The 25037-nt window shown below is 38.2% G+C and overlaps 3 protein-coding genes across 3 annotated transcripts in view; 1 reads left to right on the top strand and 2 right to left on the bottom strand.

The window, feature by feature from the left end:
- LOC108086378 (G-protein coupled receptor dmsr-1) overlaps window positions 1–24240 on the bottom strand; it is a 33080-nt gene extending 8840 nt beyond the window's left edge. Inside the window, exons 1-2 of the mRNA XM_043208204.1 lie at window positions 23992–24240; window positions 12012–12098 (exon numbers count right to left, since the gene is read on the bottom strand). The gene's annotated coding sequence lies outside the window, so the exon portion shown is untranslated. The remainder of the gene's footprint in view (window positions 1–12011; window positions 12099–23991) is intronic.
- On the bottom strand, window positions 305–2592 carry LOC108086374 (zinc finger protein 316). The gene is made up of 2 exons (XM_017183275.2): window positions 2138–2592; window positions 305–2069 (listed from the first exon to the last, which is right to left on the bottom strand). The coding sequence occupies exons 1-2, from the start codon at window positions 2303–2305 to the stop codon at window positions 504–506; spliced, it is 1734 nt and encodes a 577-aa protein (XP_017038764.1). The 5' UTR covers window positions 2306–2592; the 3' UTR covers window positions 305–503.
- LOC108101617 lies at window positions 8827–9215 on the top strand. The gene is made up of 2 exons (XM_017206031.1): window positions 8827–8974; window positions 9048–9215. The coding sequence occupies exons 1-2, from the start codon at window positions 8854–8856 to the stop codon at window positions 9137–9139; spliced, it is 213 nt and encodes a 70-aa protein (XP_017061520.1). The 5' UTR covers window positions 8827–8853; the 3' UTR covers window positions 9140–9215.
- Window positions 24241–25037: the final 797 nt, after the last annotated feature.

The following is a 25037-nucleotide window of genomic DNA, read 5'->3' as shown; positions in this document are numbered from 1 at the left end:
AATATTTTATACAAATCTTTATTGGCACCATTTGTTCTTTAAAGGCCATTTTGCACTGAGAGCTGCTTTTAAGCTGTCAGCTTATAAACTAACATTTAACATTCATCTAATAGTTTATTCGTTGACTTATTGGCAAATCAAATTAAAGACGGAAATTTCTATTTGCTTCGATTGTGAACTGAATTGAAATCAATAATGCATTTTATCATACTTAAAACTTATCCATTCATGCAAACTGAGAAATACAAATGAAAGCATTAACATAATTCATGCAGCTTTAGCAGTCAATTAAAGTCACTAACTATTTGAAATTTATCAAGCTTTTTATTGTTTTCCTCCTTACTTATTTAGTTTGAGAAGTTTACAAGTTTGTAAAACTTTTACTTATTTTATTTTGTATTTATTACAAATGTGATTTATTTGCACTGATTTCTTTTCTACAGCTAGGGAAACTTAAAATCGTTGAATTAAACAGAAATCCGCAAAACACCGTATCCTGAATTTTAGTCCGAGAAGCTATCGCTCCAGTAGGTGGTGGTGGGTGGGGCGACGGCCTTGAAAAGATCGCGTCCCTCGCCAGGACGACGTTTGCCCTGTCCGTGATGGCCCATGCGCTCCTCCTTGATGCGCGGCTCCTGCTTGATGCGCGTCTCATCCTTCATCCGGCCGCCTAACTCCTCCTTGTGCCGCTGACAACCGATGGCCTGGTGGCGCTGCAAGCGCTGCTGAGTTAGGAAAGTTCGCTGGCAGCGCTTGCACTCGTAGATGAATCCGTGCTCATCATGTCGCTGGGCCATGTGGTGCTTCAATTCCGCACGCAGCCGGAATATCTTGGGGCACAGCTCGCAGCGGAAGTGGGCCCGCTCCTGCTCGTGCCGCTGCATGTGCGTCTTGTAGGCCCACTCCACCTTGAACTTCTTGCCGCAAATGGGACAGGCATGCTCTATCCTTTCGTGCGTCTTGCGGTGCAGCACGTAGGACTGTTTGCGCGAGAAGGTTAGATCGCAATTGGGACACTCGAATGGACCCACGGAAGCCGTTGATGAGGGCTGGTACTTCTTCTTTTGGGCACTGGATGGTTCGCCATCGCTCTCGGGGCTCCTCTTCAGCGGCTTCTTTCGCGGACGTCCGGGTTTCTTTTTCTCCTTCTTCTCACTCTCATCGGAGTCCGCGGAATCGCTATCGGCACTCGTGGTGCCGGCCACATCGGATACCTTAAACTCATCGTCGAGCTCGTCTTCATCCTCACTGGAGTCGGTGACGGGAGCATCGATGACCACGTAACCGCGTGGTCTCCTGACTTTGTTCTTGCTCCGGGACAAGCGCTTGCGGAGGTCCTGGTCCGTCATCTCCAGCTGCTTTCGGAGCTGTATGGCAATGGTGAGGCTGCCCATGCACTTGGTGCATATGAACTGCGGCATAAAGTCCTTGGGCAAAATCGAGACACTGGGACAGATGACCAGCAGCAGATCCGCTGGCGTGGCATCGATTTGCTTCTTGAACAGATCGACCAGTTCCTCCTTGCTGGTGCAAACGCGGCACTGGTTCTCGTCCACGGGCTCCTCCTTCTTGCGCTCCCGAACGGGTAGTTCCTCGCCAAGCTCCGCGGGTTCATCACCAATGATAAGTTCTCCCTCGGCATCGGTGCCGGTTTCAAACTCTGGGTCAATCTCCTCAACTTCTTCGATCTGCTCGTCTTCTTCCTCGCCACCTGACTCCTCGTCTCCCTTGGCAGCTTCTTCTTCATCCTCTGGATCCTCTTCGCCATCTTTTTCATCATCTAAATCTTCCTCCAACTTGTCTGTGTTGTCATCGCCAGCGTCTTTGGCTGCTGGACTCTTTACTTTCTCATGCTCGTCTGGTGTTTCTTCTTCCTCGCCAGACTTTTCCTTTAGGACATCATTTTCAGCAGAAGTTTCATGCGAATTCTCCTTACTCCCTGCTTCCTTCGTCTTCTCCCCTTGGGAAGCATCTAGTCCATCGGTATCCTCATCCTGCGGCATTTCACCATCTAGATACTCAGCCTCACCCATTTCCGCGTCCTGGTCCGCTGCTGCGCCGCCATCCTCCTGAAAAATTAAGAGAACATACCTTTGAAGACCTTGTTTTTTGTTTTTTTTTTTTGTGTTGTATTTACCTCTAGATAATCTATAATCTGGCCGACTGATTCAGAGACGCCATCTTCGGCGGTATCCATGGATTTAGCCACTTCCCGTGGCTGTTGCTCTGGATTTCCCACGGTTTCCCGGGGATTTTCGCGCTGCTCTCCATTTGTTTCCGCCATGGGCGTTATGTCGGCTTCCATTTCACGACTACTTTTCTTGCTTCTTGAGAGATATGTTTTCAAGGAGGCGGGGGAGTCTTCTTTTTTTGGCGGGGCACCGGCGACTTATGCGTTTTTTAGTTTTCCTTTTGAATTTCTTTACACGCACTTGTTTTTTCACTAGTTTTCCACTTTCTCTTCACTATTTCACATTCCTGGCTCTCTCTTATCTAAATATTTAAGCAGAAAATGCAGTTTTAGATGCAACTTTTCGCAGCGTTACAATTTTTTACTTGCAGCCATATTGGATAAGTATAGGTACACAGCTGTTTGTTAGAGGTGGAGAAATATTGACGGCAACATCGATGACTGCAGTTACTATACTCTTTGCATATTAATTGACCAACAAATAAAAATTAAGAGTGCCAAAGAACATTTATTTTTGCGTTTCAACAATAATGTGGTTTCATAAGATTTAATATGGAGCATATAAAACGTTCATTTATATAACCGTCAGAGCATTAGTATTCTTGCCCGCTTCCTTGATTCCACCTCTAGTTTGCTGACGCCTATCGAACCGCGTGCGCATGCCCGCCGTTAATCGATAGCAGACGCAGGGTTGCTTACACGGCGCAAAATTTAAAATGCAAGAAAATGTGTTACTTGAAACTGGCATCAAAAAATTTTCTTAGAAGTCAAACATTTTTAATGGCTCCCAAAACCGTAATAAAGGAAAGCAAAAACCTTTATTCCTTTGAGTTAAGCAAAACCTACGCGCGTGTTTGCCATAAAATGGGGCTTAAAACTTAGCCTTCCCTTACCGCCCAACCACCCAAAAAACATCCGCTTGAAACAAAAAGCATGTCGTCTTGACTTTTCAACACGGCGAAATAAAAATTACGTGATTTGCATAATTTTTCCGCCCGCTGTTGTGCGCATTTATTTGATGAATGCCATCTTACATTTGGAACATCAACGATTCAACACTTTCTGTTTTTCTCTTTTTCCGGAGCACTTAGTCTGGCTTTTACAATGCCGCAGTGCCCAAATGTTTCCATTAAAATCAATTCCCGGTATAAGAGCACAAGCCACTTTGTTTGTGTTTGTCTTCAAATAAGCAAACACATTTCAATAAAGTGCCAGCCCACCGATTTTCCACCCAACCAAAGGAGCGCGGATGACAAGGCCCCGATATTTATTTCAATTATGTGCCCTGGCTACCAAGAAAAATGTCCGCGCTAATGCGCCTGATTTTCCGTATGTCACTTTCAACGATTTCAGACAGGCTTACAGCTGCTGAGTTTACACTGTGACAAAATAATAGCCCACATTAATTAGGAGTTCATTTTTTTAACACATTGTTATTACAGCTTTGCAAATATTTGTGTAATTTATTGTTCCGGCCACCACCTAAGTTTACGAAAATCCGCAAATGTCATATATTTTCATAGACTTTAGTAACTTTGCCAACGATAAGAGGACGCGTTGCTTAGCATAATTTGAAAATTTGTTTTACAACTTTTCTCCTTGTGGATACTTTGTCTGTCTGGGTATTATTTCTGTTGCTCTTCTGCATGATTTACGTCAACAATTATCGCAGCAAGACGTGCTCGGGCACCTACTTGACATTAACATCGTTTTCCGACTTGGGCTTTATCTCCACCGCCTGGCCTTCCCTCTAGGTCCTGTCGACGTGGCTGGGACCAAATCGCTTATGACGCCAGGATTGCACCGGCGAAGGACCGCAGAGCGAAAGTAAAAAAGATAAATATAGCGGCTGGGCGTCTGTGGCAGTGATAAAAAATCACGGCCATGTCAACTGACACACAACACACAACACGGCACAATTCAACTCCCGGCGGCGTCACACAGTGATTAATTATGCATGAACGTCGCATCCCAAAGACAAACAGGCAGCATATGCTCCTCGTTTCCTTGCTGAAGGCTTAACATCCTGCATAAGGAAAACATCGTTCGTAGCCTTCAAGGTACGCTTTAAATGCCATTAAATCTACGTCAAATTTAACGTATAATATTTATTTTTTCTATTTTTTAAATTTGCATATTAACCTTGATAAAAACAAAAACTTCCTGAAAATGAGGGGAATTCTATAAGGGAACCACTCTGGTGGAAAAGAAATATGTTAAATAGCAAGCAAAGAAAACATAAGCAAATGTTCTTCCTACACATGAGTGAAAATCACTTTTTTTTTTGGTACAATATTTGATAAAATAATTTTGTTGACATTATTTATTTATAGCATACATCAGAAATGTTTTATTAATCTTAGCGTAGATCATCCTGTGCGCCCTTCATCTCACCTAGGGAATTCAATTTTTCCTTTCCTGCGTGCAGATAATTCTTAAACTCAGCACTAAAGGTAATTAGGAGGGTTTTCCCCGATGTCACTGTGTAATTCAAAAAAGCAAGAGTCTTTGAAATGCTTAGTACCTTCTACTAACAGTAATTCTTATTCTTTTTTTGAACTAAAAAAAATAATAAATAAACTACTTGGAACAAACTTTAAGCATTTTTTAATTTAATACTAAAGGAAACAATTCTTTGTTTCTTTAACACACTGTTTTACAAATACAGTATAATTCGCTTAACTGCATCGAGTCGATTGCAGTGATTTTGGAGGCAGCTATCTTAAAAAGGCAGCTAACGTAATTTTTATAAACTGTCTAAAATAGAATGAATTTTGAATTTCGTCTTGATTTTTAATTATACGGTTTATTGTTGATCTGTCACACTTGTATTTCGTGCAGAGAACACTTTTATCAACTTTTTCGCTGACAGCCGTAATAATTTGGAGCTTTTCTTTTAAAGTTAAGCCAACCAAGCGCTTCACTTTACCCATTTTTACGATTAGGAATGATTTATGCACACAAATGGCACGATCAAAACAAACGAAAAACGGACATGCGCAAAGAGATGCAAGCGTTGCCATATGCACAAAAAAAGATACATGATTAAAACTCATAAATTTGTTGTTTCCAAATTCGAATCCTAGATGGCGCAGTTAAGTTGGATGATATTCATAGAATAAGACAGTTAAATTCTGCCGAAACGAGGCACTTAAGTGCGAAAGGCAGCTAACTTGAATGCAGCAAACGTAATTAATTTCATACAAATGAGACCATAAATGCAGAAAAAAATAGAAATAAGGCAGTTATCTTGACGATGCAGCTAAGCATCGAGGCAGTTAAGCGAATTATACTGTACAATATACCTTTTTTAAAAGAGGTGGGTATTAAAGACAGAGCAATTTGCTCAAGATGTCGCAAAAGCCTTGGTTTCAATAGCAACTGAAGTTAATTTAAGTAATCCAACTTTGCCCGTGGGTGGCAAAAAGAAGATAATTATAACCCTTGTTTCATGACTAAAAAAACTTTTTTAAGATTACAAGTATATTTTCTTCTTTTCATATTAAACATTTGAATAGAGAAAGTACATCCACACTTTTAACTTGATTAAATGTGCAGTTAAATATAAAATCATGATACTTAATTAGTGTAAATTAAAAGTCCAACATACCAGCAATTCAAAGTTTACTTTAATAAAAAAAATGCAAACATTTTTATAAAATTACTCGGTGGAATAACCACATTGCAGTCTAATTAAAAACAGCCACATTAAAAAGCGAACATCTCTTTAATTGGCCTGGGAAAAATAAGAATTTAATCTGGCTTTTGGCTTTAGCTTTCAGCACTTGTAATTAAATAATTAAATGACTAACAGGCTGCATTTGCCAACATTTACCTTCTGACATTTAAATTTGTTTACCTTAAACATTTTCTGCACATGAAATGAGAGTTCTGCGGTTGAGAATTCTCTGTTCGCAGAAATAAGGAAAAGCCAGCCAAATTCTTTATTCGGTTTGTGTTCTTTGATGTAAAAACTTTCTAGATCTGTAAGATACAAGCTTGCCAAGCTGATTCAAGAATTTACCCAAGTCTTTTGTTTATCTACACAGAATTTAAGAATTATTCCTTGCTTCGATGGTGTCCTGGGAAATGCAAATTACATTTGAACATGTTACCCTGGCGTTTCTGAAGCTCATGTAATTTGCAAACTTTTCGCCAGAAGCTTACAAGTTACCAACAAAATTAACTTGCCAATAATGGGATTTCCACCTGCCAGCTGAGAGTCTGATCCATCATTACAACACGTCTATGTCAAGGATAAATCTAAATATTCAACAACATACATACATGAGCCCTCAAAATGCCTTACAAAATGCTATCAACGTCGTCTGCTTCTCAGAATCAAATTCGACTCATCAAAAGTCGAGGGAAATGGCAAAAACTCAATTAAAATGCATCGTTGACGATGACGAGAATGCAATGACACACCAATCGATTAATCAACATCAGCAAAGAAAACTCGTACATAATTAAATAGAACACATTTTCCTGGCAGCAAAGACCTCTAGTAGAAACGGAACTGACAGCCTAAATTAATTACCAAGTACTGAGAACATAATTGTCTACTTGTTATCATTTATCTTTAAGCAGGAGCTTCCGGCAATATATATGTAAAACTATTAATAAGTTGTATAGGATAGGTCCCGCGGTTATTTGTTATCTATTCTTATGGCAATTGTTTTTCATACTGTACGCTAATGGTTGCCGTAATTAATAAGACATTTATCAAATTACCAAGCTGGCGTAAATTCTGATGTCAAGTTTTCGGGCAGTCATTTAAATTTTTGGCATAATCCGTTCGCACATTACGCATACGCAGCGTGTGTCTGCCTTTGGGAAAAACAAGCAATGAAAATGAAGAAATTCAAAGGGGAACGTAGATATATAAAAGAACATATATACTTAGTACTTTTTTGTGCCGGCATATAATAATTTATTAGAGTATAATTTAAAAAGCCCTGGGGTAACATGTTTACTCTTAGCTCTTATTTAGCTATTTTCACTCGTTTATTTTGCCTTGCTCGGGACTTAAATACACAAAGCTAATATATATCCATGAATAGGGTGCGTATGGGAGTCTGATTTGCACACGACCCAAATTGGACGACCAGGGATACAGATAAAGTACACAAGCACAAATTATGAATAGACGTAAGTATAGGGCTCAGTGTTATTAATACGAGCTCGCACTCGTTCGATGCCATAGATCACAATTATTTGCGGGTCGGACAGGCCAATAAACGAAGCGATAAGAGGCTTTACGGGTGCCTCATTAGCCACCCGGCCCCCTTCCGCCGAAAGGTATTGCCGTGAACAATTGCCATGTGTCAGACGGAGCTTCTCTTTTCCATCCGGGTTCCTTTCCACCGGGCAGACACGCAGCCATCGGAAAATATACGTCTCTCTTTTAACAATGTTGTCAATTGGGCACGTGTTTGCATTAGCGGTGTACACTGTTCACATCTTTATTTTGGCATTTCACGTCTTAAACTGATTACTAAAGACGGGCCACACAACAAACGCGCCTCGTTCCATTAAAATTCCAATTTCAATCAATTTTTTACAGGCATTGCCAGACGTTCTCTGCCCGGTCTAAAGATGTTTAAAAATTTTGCATAAATTCTGCGGCAAATTTTTTGTTAATTTGCCGCCACGCCACGAAGAAATTCCCGAGTTGACGTAATTTATGAAACGTACGAAATACCAAAATTTTACTTTCTTTTGGCCTGCGTTCGAGCGGCAAATTAATCGAACCGGTTTGTTTATAAATCAGCATCAAACAGCCAGCGGCAAATGGCGACAAATAACCGAACGATTCTCTTATTTGTTCTTTCATGTGGCCGACATAATTTTAAATAGTTGGAAAACCCCAATGCGTCTGGCCATCCACATCGAAAAAGAATAACACCAAAACAAAACATAAACAGAGATTTTTTAGTCGCTTTCGTACAATGAACTGTCGTATTTGTGTTATGGCAAATATATTCTAGAAAAACACACACCGTTTAAAACTAGTAAAAGTTAATTCTTGGGTGCTGACTTTTGTATACCCAGCTTTTTGAAGATATATATAAACTTGAATTACAATTATTTCTTTTAATTATAATATTCTTTCAAAATATTAAACTGTTATTAAATGTATAGCATATTAAATGTATAATATATTAAATGTACATGTGAATAAAACTAGATAACTTACAATTTATATCTTAAGTGTACCATTGAAAACCGACCCAGAATTTTTTATAGAGCAACTATAGAAACGCAACCTTTATGCCAAATATAAATATTCAAAAAGATTATTTATTTGCATTTACTTTTTGAAAATTATTCTGCATTGTTATGCTTTCCTTCTAGGTGCTTTGAATTCCCGACACACATCTTTTGTTCTTTTGCGAAACTTGTTTTCCCGCTTCGAGTGCGGACATTCCCCGGATTAAATATCGCCATAGAAATTGGTCGGCCACAAAACCAAAACAAGAAATTCAATTTTAAAACAGCTGCTTCAGAACAACCTGCTCATCCCACAATCCGCTCTTCTCTATTTTATCGCGATGTTGGCTTTCATTCATCCCGGTTTTTTCGAGTATAAATAGCTGCGGTCGCCGCAAATTCAATTAGACTCCAAGCCAACCTCAAGAATACTAAACCAAAGTCCCACAATGTCGAAAATCCTTGCTGCCGCCTTCGCCTTCGTCGCTATCTGCCTGATCCTTGTCAGCGCCGCCCCCGCCCCGCCCACTCAGCTGCTTGACGCCCAGACCGCCATCCAGAAGATAATCGGTAAGTTGAGCAAATAGTTCGGAGGACCTGTCAGCGGTCTGACCTTATTTCCTTCCTTCTTTTTTTCTTTCAGCTGCCTACAATCGCATTCCAGGACCTTCGGTCGTCCACCCATGGGAAGTCGCAAGAGTGATTGACCCAAACACCTTCGTGGCCCACTTTTAAACACATACTTACCCTGCTACCTGACTACCTTAACTAAAATGCCTAAATAAATTCTAACGATATATAATTTAAACAAGAACAACAGTCTCGTATTATTAATTGCCCCAGACAGGTATTATTATGCAAAATACCATTCAATCATTCCCCACAGCTTCCGAAATTCGAAAATTAATTAGTGTGCACGAGGACAATCTGCTGAAATTGAATATGTTTAAGGTGACTGCTTAGCTTTGTCCCCATAAATAAATTGACGTCATAAATTCCAAGGATAATTTAAGTTAAATGGGAGCCAAAGTCGTTCTATTCGAATTACGGAGTCACAAAGGTGTTATTTTGCAAATGAGGTTTCGATATTTCGTTTAGCTTCTTACACTTCATTTGTTTGTTTTACTGAGATGTCAATTGCGCTGAAATCAAATAGGCTTTTGGTGAATATATAAATGTAAGCTTCTTTAATGGTTTTTAAATTTCCTTGTGGAACGTTAAATAAAAATATGCTTGCAGGGTCTTAAATACGTATTGCCATAAAAAACGAGAGTACAATTGTGTTAATTGCCATCAGAATACCAGCTTAATTGAAGTCAAAAGGAATAATTTATTCTTTTCTGTACGTAAAACATGAAAAATGTTTTTTCCTTTGCTTCGTTAGTAAAAAACCGAATTAAAAGGCTGAAAATTGTAACAAAGTATTTATTATCCTTGTTTATTTGCATCAATACTTATTAAAAATATAAACTAGTAAAAAAAAACCAGTAGTTAAATGGAGCTAGGGGTTAAAAAACATAATTCATAATAAATAAAAAAAAAGAAATCAATTAAAATTAAATTATTGAATAAGTTGATGTGTTATTATGTAACAACTAGAAATAGTTTAAACAAAGCATCAACATAGTTAACTTTCACACATAGATACACAAAATTCTAATTGGCAATAAAATTGTTCAGAGAAAATATTCATACCCAAAAGCAAATTGTTTTTAAGCTTCTGACCAAAAAATACCCGAAATTTCCTCGTCCACAAATATCTCTCTAACAAAGGTGGCTGGTTTCTCACATAACATTCTAATTGTTTTGAATTTTGCTAGGAAAATATTCGTAGCTCTGACGAGTTTGGTGCCCGGAAGGGGATTTCCGTTTGTGGAGTGCACAAAGTTTTGCAACATTTGGGCTGCAGATGCAGAGCTTAACTAAAGTTGAGTTACTCAACTCTCGAGCAAAGTTTTTCTAGCCCCTGCGACTTATCGCGTGGCAGAAGTTTTCTGGTCATTCGCCTTTTTCCCCGCATTTCGCTCCAAGGACAATTTGATAATAAGTGGATTACCAAGTCATACGCCAACGTTATCGTACCCAGCGGAATCTCATTTTGATGCACGAGATGCTCGAGTGTTTGGCCAACTCTTGAGTCTGCAAAACGCGACTGTTCTTGGCCAAGTACTTGAGATGTGCAATATTGTTATCTAGCGATACCACCACCCATTGATCCGGGGGCTTTAAGTCAATGCCAATGTCAATGCCAAAGTTAAAGCTCCGCCGATATTACATATTTGCAAAGCCCCATCATAAATGCATTTTAGATAAGTGCACGGGGGAAATGCAAATTGTCCTCGCGCCAAACACTCCAAAGCTAGCCAAGTGAAATAAATTGCCGAGCCGGCCATAAAAGCTCGTGCATATGGGTTGGATACCGTTCTCATTCTGAACGCTCCCGTATTTGTTTTATGGCCCACACACATGTGATATGAGACTCTGTTTCATCGTCAGACAGGAGCTGAATAATAAATAGGAAGCGCAATACTTGTGCCCCAAAGCCAAAATCCAACGAGGTCACTAAAATATAAACAACAGGAGTTTAAAAGGTCATTTTGTTGAACCTGATTTTTCAATATAGATTAAATTTTGTTTTAGGAACACATTATTTTGTTAAAGTCTTTTTAAATGGAAAATGAAAATCCTCATTATCTGTGTTTTATACGGAAAGTATGGATCAAATTATCTGTTAATGATATGTACGTAATTGGATTTCCTGGATATGCGGATTCATTTGATTTAATTTTTAATTTGATTTATGCCAAGAATCAAATGGAATTTGAAATTAAAACTGTGGCTATTAAAACTAATTAACAGACAACGGATGAAGCAGAAAAAAACATAAAGGTTCTTCAATTTAAATAATTTTTTTTTTCTAGCATCTCACATAATTTAGATTTCATATGTAAATACTTGCAAGCCTGAACAAACATTAACTAGTATATCTTTTTTCCCTAGGGGAATATAAAACTAAACCAACTAATATCAATCACAATTGCTTTTCCCCAGGCAAAACTTTTTAATTACATATATGGTTTGGTTCGTCGGGTGTCGCTTATTTGATTTTAGTTCGTAATACACAAAAAGGAAGCCAAGGACGTCGCATCAACAACAGCCTCCCTCATTTCCCTGCCAAAGTGACCGCACCACTAATAGTTCCTTAATTGGTCCATATTTACTAGTTCCGCTTCGGCAAGTTTATTGGTAAGCCCTAACAATTAATTTGTTTGCGTGGTCGTCTAGGTTTTAATATCCCTGACAGTGGGATTTTACGAGCGTATTTTACGACTGTCTTAGAGCCAGCATCTTGGCCAGCTGTTGAGCTGCCAAAACAATGTTTATCTCGATCAGGGATTCCCAGTGGAATGCAGAAAACTGGGTGGCAAACCTAACGAAGCACAAACCCAATCAATTGGGCGACAGAGAAAGATTTCATGCATACGCCAGTCGCATAAATTTGTTAACCGCTTTCAAACTACGTCGATTTGGTTCGATTTGCATTGCAAATCAGGCCCCCCTGGCCCCATTCCCAGTACAAAACCAATATAAATAGACCGTGACTTACCTGCCATCATCTGAGCGACTCCTAATCTCGCCCACCATCAAGCCGAGCGGCTTTAATTATGCAAATCAATGGCGCCACAAGAACGTGCTAAAAAAAGAGACAAATAAACATATAACAATTTTAGAAATCTGATAAATATCAATTTCAGGCGACAAGTTAATAATAGCAATGAGGCTTGACTTTAAGATCCATTCGACTATGAAATACCCAATAAAATACTGTGTTTCTAATATATTACAGATGAGGTTTGAGTATACATATCCTCCCACGTAAATTCGCCGACTCAACTGACAGATTTACAGAGCAACTCAGCGAACTCATCCGTTATTACTTATCCAACATGTTTATAATTTTTTTAATATCCTCCCATTCTACACGAGTACCCTGACATTCAAGCAAATAGGGTGGACCCTATTGCTATCTAAGTAGGGGGTGCACATGTTTATATTCAAATTCCCGCCATATGGTGGAATATCAATTACCATCAGACAGTTACCACCATCAGTCAATGCCTTCGTTTGTTTTTCTAACAGGTTTGTTGGTTTATCGCACACACAGACACATTAGCCTTATTGTTTGCTGTACAACAAATTTAAACAACAAAGCAAAATTAATTGCTTGGATTATTTCGAAAATTCCAATTAAACCAAATAAATAACAAAATTTGAAATTATGGTTTCGCTTTAAGTATTAAATTTCTCTTGTGATACCATGTTATTATTCAATTCAAAAAATAAAACTAATTTTAGCTCAATAATTAAATATGCAATATTTGCTATTCATTTAATATTAGCTCAATAATTAAATATGCAATATTTGCTATTCATTTAACCAACGAAAACAAATTCGATGAGGCGAGAAAATTCGGCGCCCAAATGTATGCTTCAAAAAGGTCAACAAAGAAATCCTTTCGCATCATCAAACGCAGTTTGCTCAGCCCCTGTGCACACATATAATATCCAAAGTGCGAGCAAATGCTTTCTTGAGATTAGCAGGTGATTGGGTGATTGGGCGTACATGTATCAAATAAGCCACATTAAGCGAACTCTTTGGTCGTCCTGGATAATGGAAAAGTTGGCGGAAAACTCTTGAGGTAAGCAGATTGCCTGACATGTGCGCATATCGATGGCCATAATGATCCCCAAAAGGGGGAGATGTAAAAAGATGCGTTAGCAGCGGACACGCAACGTTAACCTCGATGATGGGTGACAGTTTTTCCGGCATTTAAAGCTCATCTCAGGCGAAATGTGCCTGCGAAAAAAAATTTTGGAATTTTTTTTTATTTATATTTTTTTTTTTCAATTTTTTTAAAAAAACGTGGGCTTAGCCATCAAAATTGATGGCTCACGGAGGCCAGTAACTTATAACCATAAACGAAACTGATGCCTGATGCCTGCTCGACAATGAGTCCTTTGTTCCACAGCGCAACGACCGTAAAGGACCGGCTAATAAAGGAAAAATCAAATAACAATCATCGCAATTACACCAAGGACATGTTGCAAGCAAAAAATTCGAGCTGAACTGTGCTGAACTCGTCTGCAAATACCGAACCGAGATTATTAGCATAATCCAATGGCTCTTTTAGTTTTGTTGGAAATCAAACAACCGACAACTGTCGCCCGGGTCAAGAAACTTTAAGTGAATTTTTATTAAATTTCATACTCGTGTGTAAGTTCTCTTGGGCAAAGTTGCCTGTCAGTTTAAATTTGAAAGTCAATGTGGAATGTAAGCACATACATTTTTGTAAGTGTCAAATTCAATTTATAAGTTCATTCCGAATGCCAAAATCTACATTTCTAAGTTATTTGTGCTTGACTTTTAAGCATTATACGATGCATATTAAATTTCAAGAGAAAATGCTGATGACTTGCTTAAACGTCAACATAAATTTTGTTGTGCGTCGCAGAAAAGCAAAGGTCTTTCTTGTAAAGTTGTGAAATATTCACTTTTAATATATATTAATACAAAAAGTTATGTCCGTTGTACCCTTTTGCTACCTTGTTGAAGTAATGTGTTTCTTTTAAATTATTCAAATCCCAACGCACTAGACTCATCACTTGGCATTTTCTTCAGCCTTTTTACTGTCGGGTTGAATTTAATTCTTATGTTTATGCCTCCCAGAAGTTCCAAAGGCATAAAATTGAGGAAAATATTAAATTTATCTTAGATATAAGGACCCTTTAAAGAGTTGCAGTCAAAGGGAAAATACACAGCAGATACTGCAAACAGAGAGGGCGATTTATTACAGCATTTTTTCATTTGGATTCCCTTTATTCCATTTTTATTTCAACCATAACGGCGGACACGAAATAGTCTACCATAAATCAAAAAAGCGCCCTTCTCTAGCGAGTTGCTAAAACACCGGGTTCCGACATCCTGGCGACACCTGTCAAAGAGCGTGTTCGTCCATAGTGGACACCAATTAATCATACGGATCTATATGTATAGTATACATTAACTGCACCATATCCGATAATACGCGTGGGGAGTGCCCACTCAACTTATTAGATTTTTTCCACAAGGAACCACCGCTCAGTTTACGCTTTACATAATCTATTTGACAGCAATCAGGGAAATAGTTTCGCAGGTCATTCGAGAGCAGCTAAGGTTACCTTTTTAGCCACAAAGCCCCGATATTTTAGAAAACAGAGTGGCGTACAATTGAAATGAAAGAACATTTATTACACAACCCGCAGCTATCGGAAAAACAAATCAGATAAATCAGATACGCCCATAACTCGGTCGACCGTCGGGATTTGACGGTTTTTGTTCCTGGCAAGTGACAGCCAAGTTATGGTTGTGCACGATTCAGATTTATGTTTGATTATATAAGCTTCTTGGCATTTTCGCCGGTTCCCTGTTCCCAGTTCTCGTTTGCCTTCCTTCAGCTCAACTTCTTTGTGGTAACCCGCGCCATTCCATGAAGAGTAATTTAAATCGTGACCCCCAACCTCAAAGCGCAAAATGCTCCCGAAAGTAGTTTATCCCGTCTCTTCGATAAATTGAGTTGCGGTGTTAACGCTTTGACAGCTTTTAACAATGCTTTGCATTTGCTGATTAAAGTTTATTGATCTAAATAACCACCCACGCAGTGAGTTTTGCGTCATCATCACGCGTGATGGTAATCGGGTTCATAAAAAAATAATTGTTCCTAGATTTTATTTTGATTACCTCAAGTATATCAAAAAAAAGATTATAACTTATTATTAAAATTCATTTTCCGCACTCTTTTTATTCCATTCTTTTTATTTTTCAAGTTCAGCTACTTCACAATCTTTTTGATGGCATAATCGATTAGATTGCATGTAATCCGTCAACCAGGCAACAACAAAGGGTCATATTTTGCGAAGTCATGATCGAATTAAAGGTGTATTCAAAGAGACGCAATAAATAACAAGGCTCCACAAAAGGCGAACTCTTTGGATTAAAAATTGCGTGTTAGACAAGCTCAGGAAGGTAAATGGAATATGGGCTTTTCCCCTTTGTGTAACGAGGCTTTTGCCAATTCATCCAGCTCCCGTCTTTTATTACGCCTTAACTTATGCAAAAAAAAAATAGTATGAATGGGGTAAGGAAAACTGAAGCTTTAACTTTGATATGACTCAAAAGATTTAAAGGAAAATGCAGCATGGCAAATGTAAATGGGACTCTAATTAACAGCTGGAAGCGGCCATTAGACTTAATCAGCTGCACTGGATCTTGACAACAATTAAAGACAAAGACGATTTCACTTGCACAGGCTAATTAGGCGTAATCAAATTAGACAAAAAGTTAATAAAGTGTGTGTGTTCGCTTTGTCTGCCAAGTTTGCTGAAAAGCCGTCATAACAATCAGATGATCACACTGGGTTAATTATCGAGTTGTTTAGGGGAAAGCAGACAAATATTTGAAGCAGCTGCCAGAGATTACTTGGCAGCCAAATCCTGCGACTTGAGGAGAATCAACAAAAGCCATAATCCAGACTGGCAGTGCTCTATGAAAAATTATGCAAACGATGCAGATCTTTAGAAGGGGCAACGCGAGGTCCTTGGCACTTCAAAAGTTGCCAACATTTCTGTTTACAATCCGCCACAGCTATATCACCATCGTGAATTCCGAAGGCTCTCAACGCTTTGCGATGTTAATTTTATTTCATTTCATTATGTTGAAGTGTTCACTTCGTGCGCTTTTCTGTGGCTTAATGCGGATTTTTGCCTTAGCTTTTCTAACGAATCTGAACCTGTACCGCTGAAAACAAATAGTGGCTGCAAGATCTTTGCGAAAACAAAGAAATATGTTCAGCCACAATTCCGCTAGTGGCATACATAATACCTTCCGCTGTCTTTTAGGCCATCCTCTTAGCCAGGTTATCTCCCCTTCCCCCCCGTAGAATCCCCTCATGTGGTGAGCTTAAAAAGAGCGGGTGAGTACACAACTTTTCAATTTAGACAGGGCACAAAGGCAGAGCCGAAAAGTAAAGGATTTTCATACAATTTCGCTGTACATTATACAAAATACCACTTAAAACATTCCAATGAAAGCGGTGAGTGTGGTTGGAAGTTCTTTTTTTTGCATTCGCCTTTCCTTTTGCGTTTTAACTTTTCTTCCCTCGAATTTAATATATTTAAAATCACCGAAGGGCGGAATTGTGTTTGCTTAGCTTTTAAGGTTCGTGAAGTTAACGAGACCAATTAACTTCAGCGCATAACAAATGAGCACATGGTAACCATTTCTTTTCTTAAATTTATGGCTGAGAAGCCATTAAAAGCCACAACATATTTAAAAGAATATTCGACAGCACTCACAAAATATATTATGTTATATATATTATAAACTTGTATTCACACACAATTGTCCTTTTTTCTTTGTTGGTTGCAATACTAACGAAAATAAATAATTATAGTAAAAGCTTAAAGTAAAAAAGTTCAAATAAAATTCCAGCGAATCCAAACTACAGATCCAGTCAAACATTCCGCTATGGCTGATTGTGTACTTAAAATTTTATACTTAACGTCAATAAACTAAATTGGATGAGAATATTTATAAATTTGTTTACAATTGCTCGGCGAGAATGCTGAATTTTTCGCTCAAAATTAAGTTGAGCGTTAGTGGAATTTTTAACAGCGAGCCCATTCAGGCATTAAGGCAAAAAATAAAACTGAAATAAATTTCTCAATTTCAGCTTTTATTTAACACTTGTACAAGCAATCACTTGATATGCCAAAAGCAACATTTATTTATTTATTTTTCATGCCATTTCCCTTTGGCTGTCAAAACGCGGGGGCAGTATCTCAATCACTTTAAATTGTACGCTGTGTGATCGCCCAAAGATATAAGTGTATATTTGAATGAACGGATATTTGTTTAGATATTTGTATTTATATGTTTTGACTTTGTGCTCGGGGAAAAATCTATACCGCACGCGTTGAGAGTCGAATGCAAACTGATGGCAAATTCTGTATTTTTGAAAAACACAAAAATTTGAATACAAATTGTGGCACGTGCTGAGGCAAAACTTTGTCGATTTGAGAACGACCAAACCTAACAATAAATCGCCAAGTGGCAACTTTTACACGAAACACATTTGGGTCCATTTGGGCACAACACTTGAATTTGCCTAATTAATTGCTCGAGATACAATTTCACTAAAGTTATAATGACTTTTCGCCCAAGTTCAGGACATCGCTCAACACTTCGGAGTCAAAAGCAAATGCTGGCCAAAACACAAGTTAAAAAGTTCCTTGTGGGTCCTTTTGACTTCTGCTTGTAACTGAACTTGAGCTGCCAATAAGAGCATTCACAAATACTCGGAATGAATAATAATCCCAGTGTGGGTGTTTAATATCTGCTAAGTCTATTAAATCAACGGGCTTTCATGGTGTTTTGGGAATTTAATTAAGCTTGTGGTGCTTGCTTTTCTTGGAATCAAAATCACTGTACAATCCTTTCAGACTTTTGTGAAGCTGGGAATTCCACATTTATTAATATGATTAATGAAATGAATTGGTTTGCATTCCTGGTATTTTGTGTATGCTTATCGTGATATGGTAAAAACATTCCCAGAAGATTTTACAAAAAATATTTCATTAGGGGTAAAAAACCCAAGCAAAAGGTTATCTAAACGAAAGCAACTAGGTGACAATGGCTTTCATGTTATTTCATTAAGTTAGTCGGATATGAATCTAGAGCACCATGCAAAAAGGACTGCCCCTTGTGACTGTAATTAAAATCAAGAGCTCCGGGAAAACAAAACTAATAAAGAGAGCAAATAGTAAATAAACTCCAGGGTACACAGTTGAGTAAATATCGTTTCTGGTCAGCACTTAACTAAACTGCTGACCAAAATTTTACCACCTAGCTTCGTAAAAGCAAAATAAATGTGAATGTGGTGTCTGCCATTGACAGCTATTATGAAATGATGGAATTGGAAGCAGGAAACAGCGCCACAAGGGGCATATATATCTAGAGTAAATATCAATGTATCGTGTCCTGTCTCCCTTGGTTTCACCTATTTTTCTTCTTTTGCAGCAGAGACAAATTGGAAAACAGATGTACAGATAATGGAAAACAGGATACATTGAGGAGCACACCAGTTGCTGCAAGCAGCGGACTCATTATGCTTAACCACTTAGGGAAATGGGATCTGGGTAACCACGTTTTGTCCTGGATAAAACTTCTTAAGTTTGTCATGAAAATTATTCCTCCCAGATGGCTGGTTTCGATGTTATTTGTAGCTAATTCATGTGAAAAAGTTTGCAAAGGGTACAACCCCGAATGCTGGACTTTCATTTATTTAAAATCTTATCAAACATAAAAATCGATTATTATTTTCAGTAATAATAAAGTTCGAAGGATATACATTTTTAATAAACAAATAAACAATATATTTCCTTTCATTTGTATCACTGTAAAATATTAAAAAACAGATTGTGGAATGAAAAAACGCCATATTCTCCCTTTTATTTGCCTTATTTGTTGAAATGCAGATTACGGCATGAAAAAATGCTGTGGACCTTGGCTTAAGATTGCAAAAACTTTAGTCATTTGGGAAAAAATTCCCCTGTCACTGGAAATTGAGCCTTATTGTGAATCATTTCGAGTCTCGCAGCGCAACAAGCTTTTTTTCACTTTAAGTTCTGTAAAACGTTGCATGAACTCCGGCCATTTGTCTTCATTGAAGGGAAGCCAAGGGTCCCGGCAAAAGGTTCCTTTCAATTAGAATAGCACCGACGGCGGTGTCGGGATGCCTGGACTTTAAGGAACGTGCACATTTCACACTAGCATAAATCAAATTGAATCTACAAAGTAAGCCCAAGGATCCGATGAAAGCACATCTCTCCTGCAGACATGGCAACGGCGTTTGAGCTTCGTTAGCTCCTAGACAAACGACTTGTTGGCCAGAACACACTTAACAAATGCAGAAATTGATGGCCTATTGTTTTTACTGCAAAGTTTCCTCCGGAATCAGGAAAACTTTACCAGGCGAAATGAGAAACTTTTTGAATACAAGACTTCTCACTTACAAGTTTTTTTATTCCGAGAAAAGGGAAGTTAATATAAAGTAAATATATAAATCACAAGAATTGTTAACATTTGCATGTAAAACCAATTATTTTTATACAGGAAAGATTTCATAAAGTTAAAGAAGTAAAAGAAGAACATATTATTCCTGCTACTAAAATGCTTATAATTATATAACTTCTATAAATATTAATAAATTATTAAATTGATATAGAAAGGGTATTAACCAAGTGGACTATTTTCAGTTAAAGACCTGCCCGTTTTATTTTCACTTTGGCCTTCTTGCTCGGATCCTTTCAGCTTAAAACTTCAAATTTCCGTCACGTTGCCCTTAATGCCACCCGAAACATATCCAACTACACGCTCGTAAAAAGAAACGCTCTTGACTCAAATGAAGTGATGCAAACTATAAGCTCCACGTTGGAAATTATGGAATAGAACGGTCTGGGCGGATCTGAAGCGAACCCAAGCGAACCTCTTTGTTTGGCTGAGTTTTGAGTAATGCCACGATGACAGGCATTCAATGTGATTTGGGTCTCGAGAACTTTTAGCGCTCACACTGCGTATACTTATTGAAGTCGACAAATGGCATTGGCCTTAATTCGAGAACTCTGCCAATCGAAATGGTATGAAGTGATGGCTCTAAGCTGAAAAGTCAACTCAGCGCGATGGCAAAAGCCAACAAATTGACGAGGGAGAGAAATGGTGGCTGGGTTTTTATCAATTCATATTTATGCCGAGTAATGGTCATTCGGTAATGTCCTTTTTGTGGACGAACAAACACTTCATCTCTGCCCCAGTAACTCCCACTTTTTTTTTAATAAAGTAGCCATTTTGAAAAGTGGATCTGGCAAAACAGAGATCCCCTCGACATAAAGTACAATTATCAATGTTCGCTGGCCCCATTAGACAATTTATATGCAAACGTCAGACGGCTAGACATTCAATGCTAATGAATGCCAGCACGCACCAATAAAAAAACAGCGAAAATTCATCGGTAAAAAAAACAACAACAATTGAATAAAGTGAAAATGGCAAGAACAACAAATAACGCAATATAAAGTTCAAACGCCACCACCTGAGGCCCTTTTCCAAAAGGTGAGCATCCAAAATGGACAATAAATAAAATTGCTGGTTTCAAATTGGGTGCTAAAGCAAACCTTTTATGTTTAAATATTCCAAAAAGAATGTGAAGAGGTGTACTCATTTCAAGGGTGTGAATAACCATTAGGGAATGCAGAATGTAAAGTGAAACTTTCACAGTCAGATTATTTGTCAGATACTATTCAATTTAGTATAAAAAGTTCGATAGTTGTTGGTATTTGAAGTGAGTAATGTAAACATATTTCTGTTATATATAAAAAACTTTACTGTAGATATTTTTATCAGGGTATTAAGACTTCGAATCATTATTATCCAGTAAGAACATTAATTTTTGTATGCTTTTTTATTTATTCCCTGCCCAGGTAAATTGCCTTGGCAAGAGGAGTTCAGCGATGGCAAATCTTTCGACACATCCATAAATTAACCTTCAACCTTAAAGCATTAACCAAAAGAGCAGAAAATTGGGGGGAGCACAACTTTTGGCCAAAAAAAAAAGATGCCAAGGAAAAGCGGCACGCTTCGCGGGGGCAAAAGTATCCGCAGCAGAATCTCCACTACTGGGAAGTGTTTTTGTTTTTGTTGGATAGAATGGGTGATGTGTCGTAGGTGGTAGATGGTAGGTTGTGGGTGGTGCTGGAGGGTGGTGGGTTGTGGGTGGTGTTCTGCTGTGTACACAGACATCTGCCGAAAACCTCGAAAATTGTTTATTGTTTACTCTTTGCACTCAACATCTTGTTGAAAAGCATCCAGTTGTATCATTGATGCGCGAGTGGAGAGGGGCTAAGTGTTTCGCAGATGAGCAAACAAGTTATTTATTTAACTGGCAAGACCGGAAAAATAGCCGTGCTCCCACGCAGAAAAGGCTTTTTATTTCAATATTTCCAGCATGACAGCAGTTAAATTATAGTGGACGCCACAGCACATCCCATTAGTTAACAAAATGAACCAATGAGGAAGTAAGGATAAATTTATCAAAAGGAATTCGATGAACACAAAAACAAGATGGCTGTAGTTGTAGTCCTGACAACAACACCCCTTTCATCTAGGCAACCCAAGAAAACTTCCCTTCCGGCTCAATGGCATTAACAAAAGGGATTGATAACACACAATTGAAGATATAAAACAAGATGCGAATTACTAAAGCAGACCTTGAACAAAAGCACTTAGAGGATTCTCAGCGAAAAAGAACTCCAAACAATGCCGATTAAAGATTAAGTTGAACTTCTGAGTGGGTCGAAAAACAATCTGCTAGTATTAAATGCAAATACTTGAGCCAAAAAGGCCAAGAACAATTTCAATAGAAGCAATTAAATCGAAAACATTTTAAGAAGGGTGAAATAGAAGCAGTAATTATTCATAAAATTTAATTTCACTTTAAAATTATTTTGCAAGGAAGCTGCAAGGCTAAGAGGATTGTGTCCGCATTTTAGATTAATTGTCAAACAATTTCCCCACATTTATTGAATGTAATACTTCTGTGCTGGGAAACTGATTACTCACTGCCGTCATTTCCGTGGGTTTTCCATGCCAAGTGACACAGCAGGAAGCCGCCTAATGAGACAAATCCCTTCGATGTCTTTGTTCCCGATGAAGGAAACCAATCATTGAACTTCGCCAAAAACTTTAAGTCCTTGTGGGTTGGCCTGGCTAATTAACTCCGAGCTACTGCCGCAATTATTTTTCCCAGTCTGCTGCTGCTGTCTAATGCCCAAAATTTAAGGCACATAAATTTGGATTTATTAGATGGGCGAAGGCGTTTCATTTGGACGACGGACCTTTTCGTGAGTACCGAGCGTCATGCAAGCATTATTTATTTAATTTTGACAGTGCCTCTGGTAATTCGAGATAATGAAGTCTACGGATGGACAGAAGAGCCTGGGTCTTTATGCATTATTAAATTGCCACATGCCGTGCCGCAAGGCTCGACTTATTAAAAAACACCCAGCGGAGATGTCACCTCATGCTGGTATCTTTTTAGAGATAGGATGCTGACGCCATTGTACGGCGAGAAATCCAATTTTCCATTTCCGAATTCTGTGTGTGTGTTTTTATTCTATTTTTTTTTGAGGAATTTTTTTTTTATCCACGTTTAATTTATTCTTTTATGTCCAGAGCGTGTTGCTTTGATGTGCCACAATGGCGGCGCCACAACTTTCGCTCGCAATAAATACAAGTTAAGCATTCCTCAAGCAGCCGCATGAATTGTGATCCATCCATGTATCCTCGTTGGAGTGTGGTTTAGCTTTTTTCGGGTGGTGCGTAATGGCGCTGTTGTGGTTGGGCATCAATTTCCTATTGTGGTAGGATTTCCGCCTGCAGATTGATATTTCTTGTTCGCTTCGCTTGCTATTTGGTCCATCCGAAAGTTGGTCAAGTAAATTCATTCATGCCCCGAAGCATTGAAATCCCACACCATGGCACTTCATAAATTATGCATATGATCAATTAAGTACAGAACATTTAACAACAGGCATTCGGAGGCGGAATGTGCGGTTTGGGACCAGTTGTGCCCATTGGCCAACCGCAATGCCCCCATTTCCCAAAACAGCTTATTGGGCATAACGGGCAAAAAATTATCTCTTTTCCCTTTTTGTTTTAAATAAGGGAACTGTTATCCAACTGATTGATTAAATTTACAACTTTTGCAAAACCTGCCATAAGAAATCATGTCGGTTTTGTTTATCTAAACTTTGATAAAAAGAAGGGAAAAGCAAAAGACAAAGAGAAACCAGGAAATATAAAGAGGGTGGGGCAAAATAATATTTATGGTTTGGAAGAGGCCATTTTTAATTTTGAAGGGACACAGAGGAAAATCTCTTTTCTCAGTTTATGCCTCATTAAATTTATATCGACGGCACAGAAAGAGAGCAATTAGTCACTGATTACAACCCTTTTATTGGCTAACACAAAAGACCCTGAACAACGTTTTCCCAGAAGCCAATTACGACCCAATTTAATGGAAACGTCGTAACCAATTAATTAAAAAAAGGAAAACTTAACATTTAATGGAAATATATAGATGTTGACATTATCCATAACAAATAAGAGTGCGATTTAAAATTGTTCAGTTTGCTCTTTAAAAATAAAAATTGCAATGGTAAGCGATTTAATTAATGAAAAATCAGAAATATTTTGATTGATTAATCTGTTTTCATTAAAATTGCAACAAAAAGGTTACACAGTTTTTCGCACGTTTTTAATTAGCATACCCATACAAATGTTTTTCTTTTGTTTTTTACGAAACAAAAGGTTTTACACTCTCGCTTTATTTTCTTATTTTTTACCCTTATAACGGTTTGCTTTTGTTATTCACACAAATGAATACAAATGAATTTTAAATTTGGTGATAATTGAACATCATTTTTATGGCACTCACATTTGCGTTTTATTTCTGTTAATTGTTTGCGTTTGGAAAATGTCTGTTTGTTTGTTTGTTTTCGATTAGCACTTAAATAAAATGCAACAAAAGTCTTTATTTTTTAAAAATATAATGTTTTTTATAAAGTATTTTAACTTTATTTTTTTCTTTAATTAGATGATTAGATTGGATGAATTTATTTTCGTAACTTTTTATCAGACCGCCTTATTTTCTTTTTCGATCCGTATTTCGATCCTTTCGCGCGCTCTGAACTTTTCCGAGTGAAATGTCCAACTGAAATTCCGACGGACGATGTTCATTTGGCGCCAAACCGCTCGGCACTTCGAATTTCCCCTCCTTCCAGCTTCCAGTCATCGAATTTCGAAACTGGAACTGGAAAGCTTTCTAGCCGGCAAACAGCGGCTGCGCAATACATTGAAAATTGTAAACAAAGGCCAGCTGTTGGAGCATAATATATATATTTTATTTTTCATTGATGATGGAGCATGCCGAATATTGGAGGTAGGGGTTAATTGGAAAGCTAAGGATGAGTGATGCGATTAGGGTGAGCTCGTGTGCAGCTCCAATAAATATCAATGATTTGTGAAATTTTCAAACCAAAAAAAAATAAAAGAACACTTCAATGAAAGTCCCTGATGCAGACCGTATATCATCTCATATGGAATTAAATTGGAGGCCGTCACCCTTGAATGTTGGGTGAAGGCTCGGTAAACGAGGCTCAAGGCCACGCCTTTTACTTGTCACCCTGGCTGAGAATTCTCACAGCTGTCAGCCAGAATCCCGCACACTTGACATCTTCAGTGTTTCTTATTTTCGCCAGCCTTTAATTTCCTTTGTCGTCGCATTATTTTAGCCCTTCGACACCAGGCGTTACGAGGCGTTGCGAACGGAACAGCTTTCGACTGGGCCCAAAAGTGTCTGGCTGAAATGATTGGCAGGCAATAATGGCTGTCTCATTGCTTTGGACACTCCATTTACACGGCTTCAATGAAGCCCACCCATCCGTTTAATTTATGTGCACACAAGGCTGACATCTGTAAAGG

This window comes from Drosophila ficusphila, unplaced genomic scaffold (genome assembly GCF_018152265.1).
Source record: "Drosophila ficusphila isolate 14025-0441.05 unplaced genomic scaffold, ASM1815226v1 contig_414, whole genome shotgun sequence".
Lineage (NCBI taxonomy): Eukaryota > Metazoa > Arthropoda > Insecta > Diptera > Drosophilidae > Drosophila > Drosophila ficusphila.
This window is presented reverse-complemented; position numbering and strand designations above follow the sequence as displayed.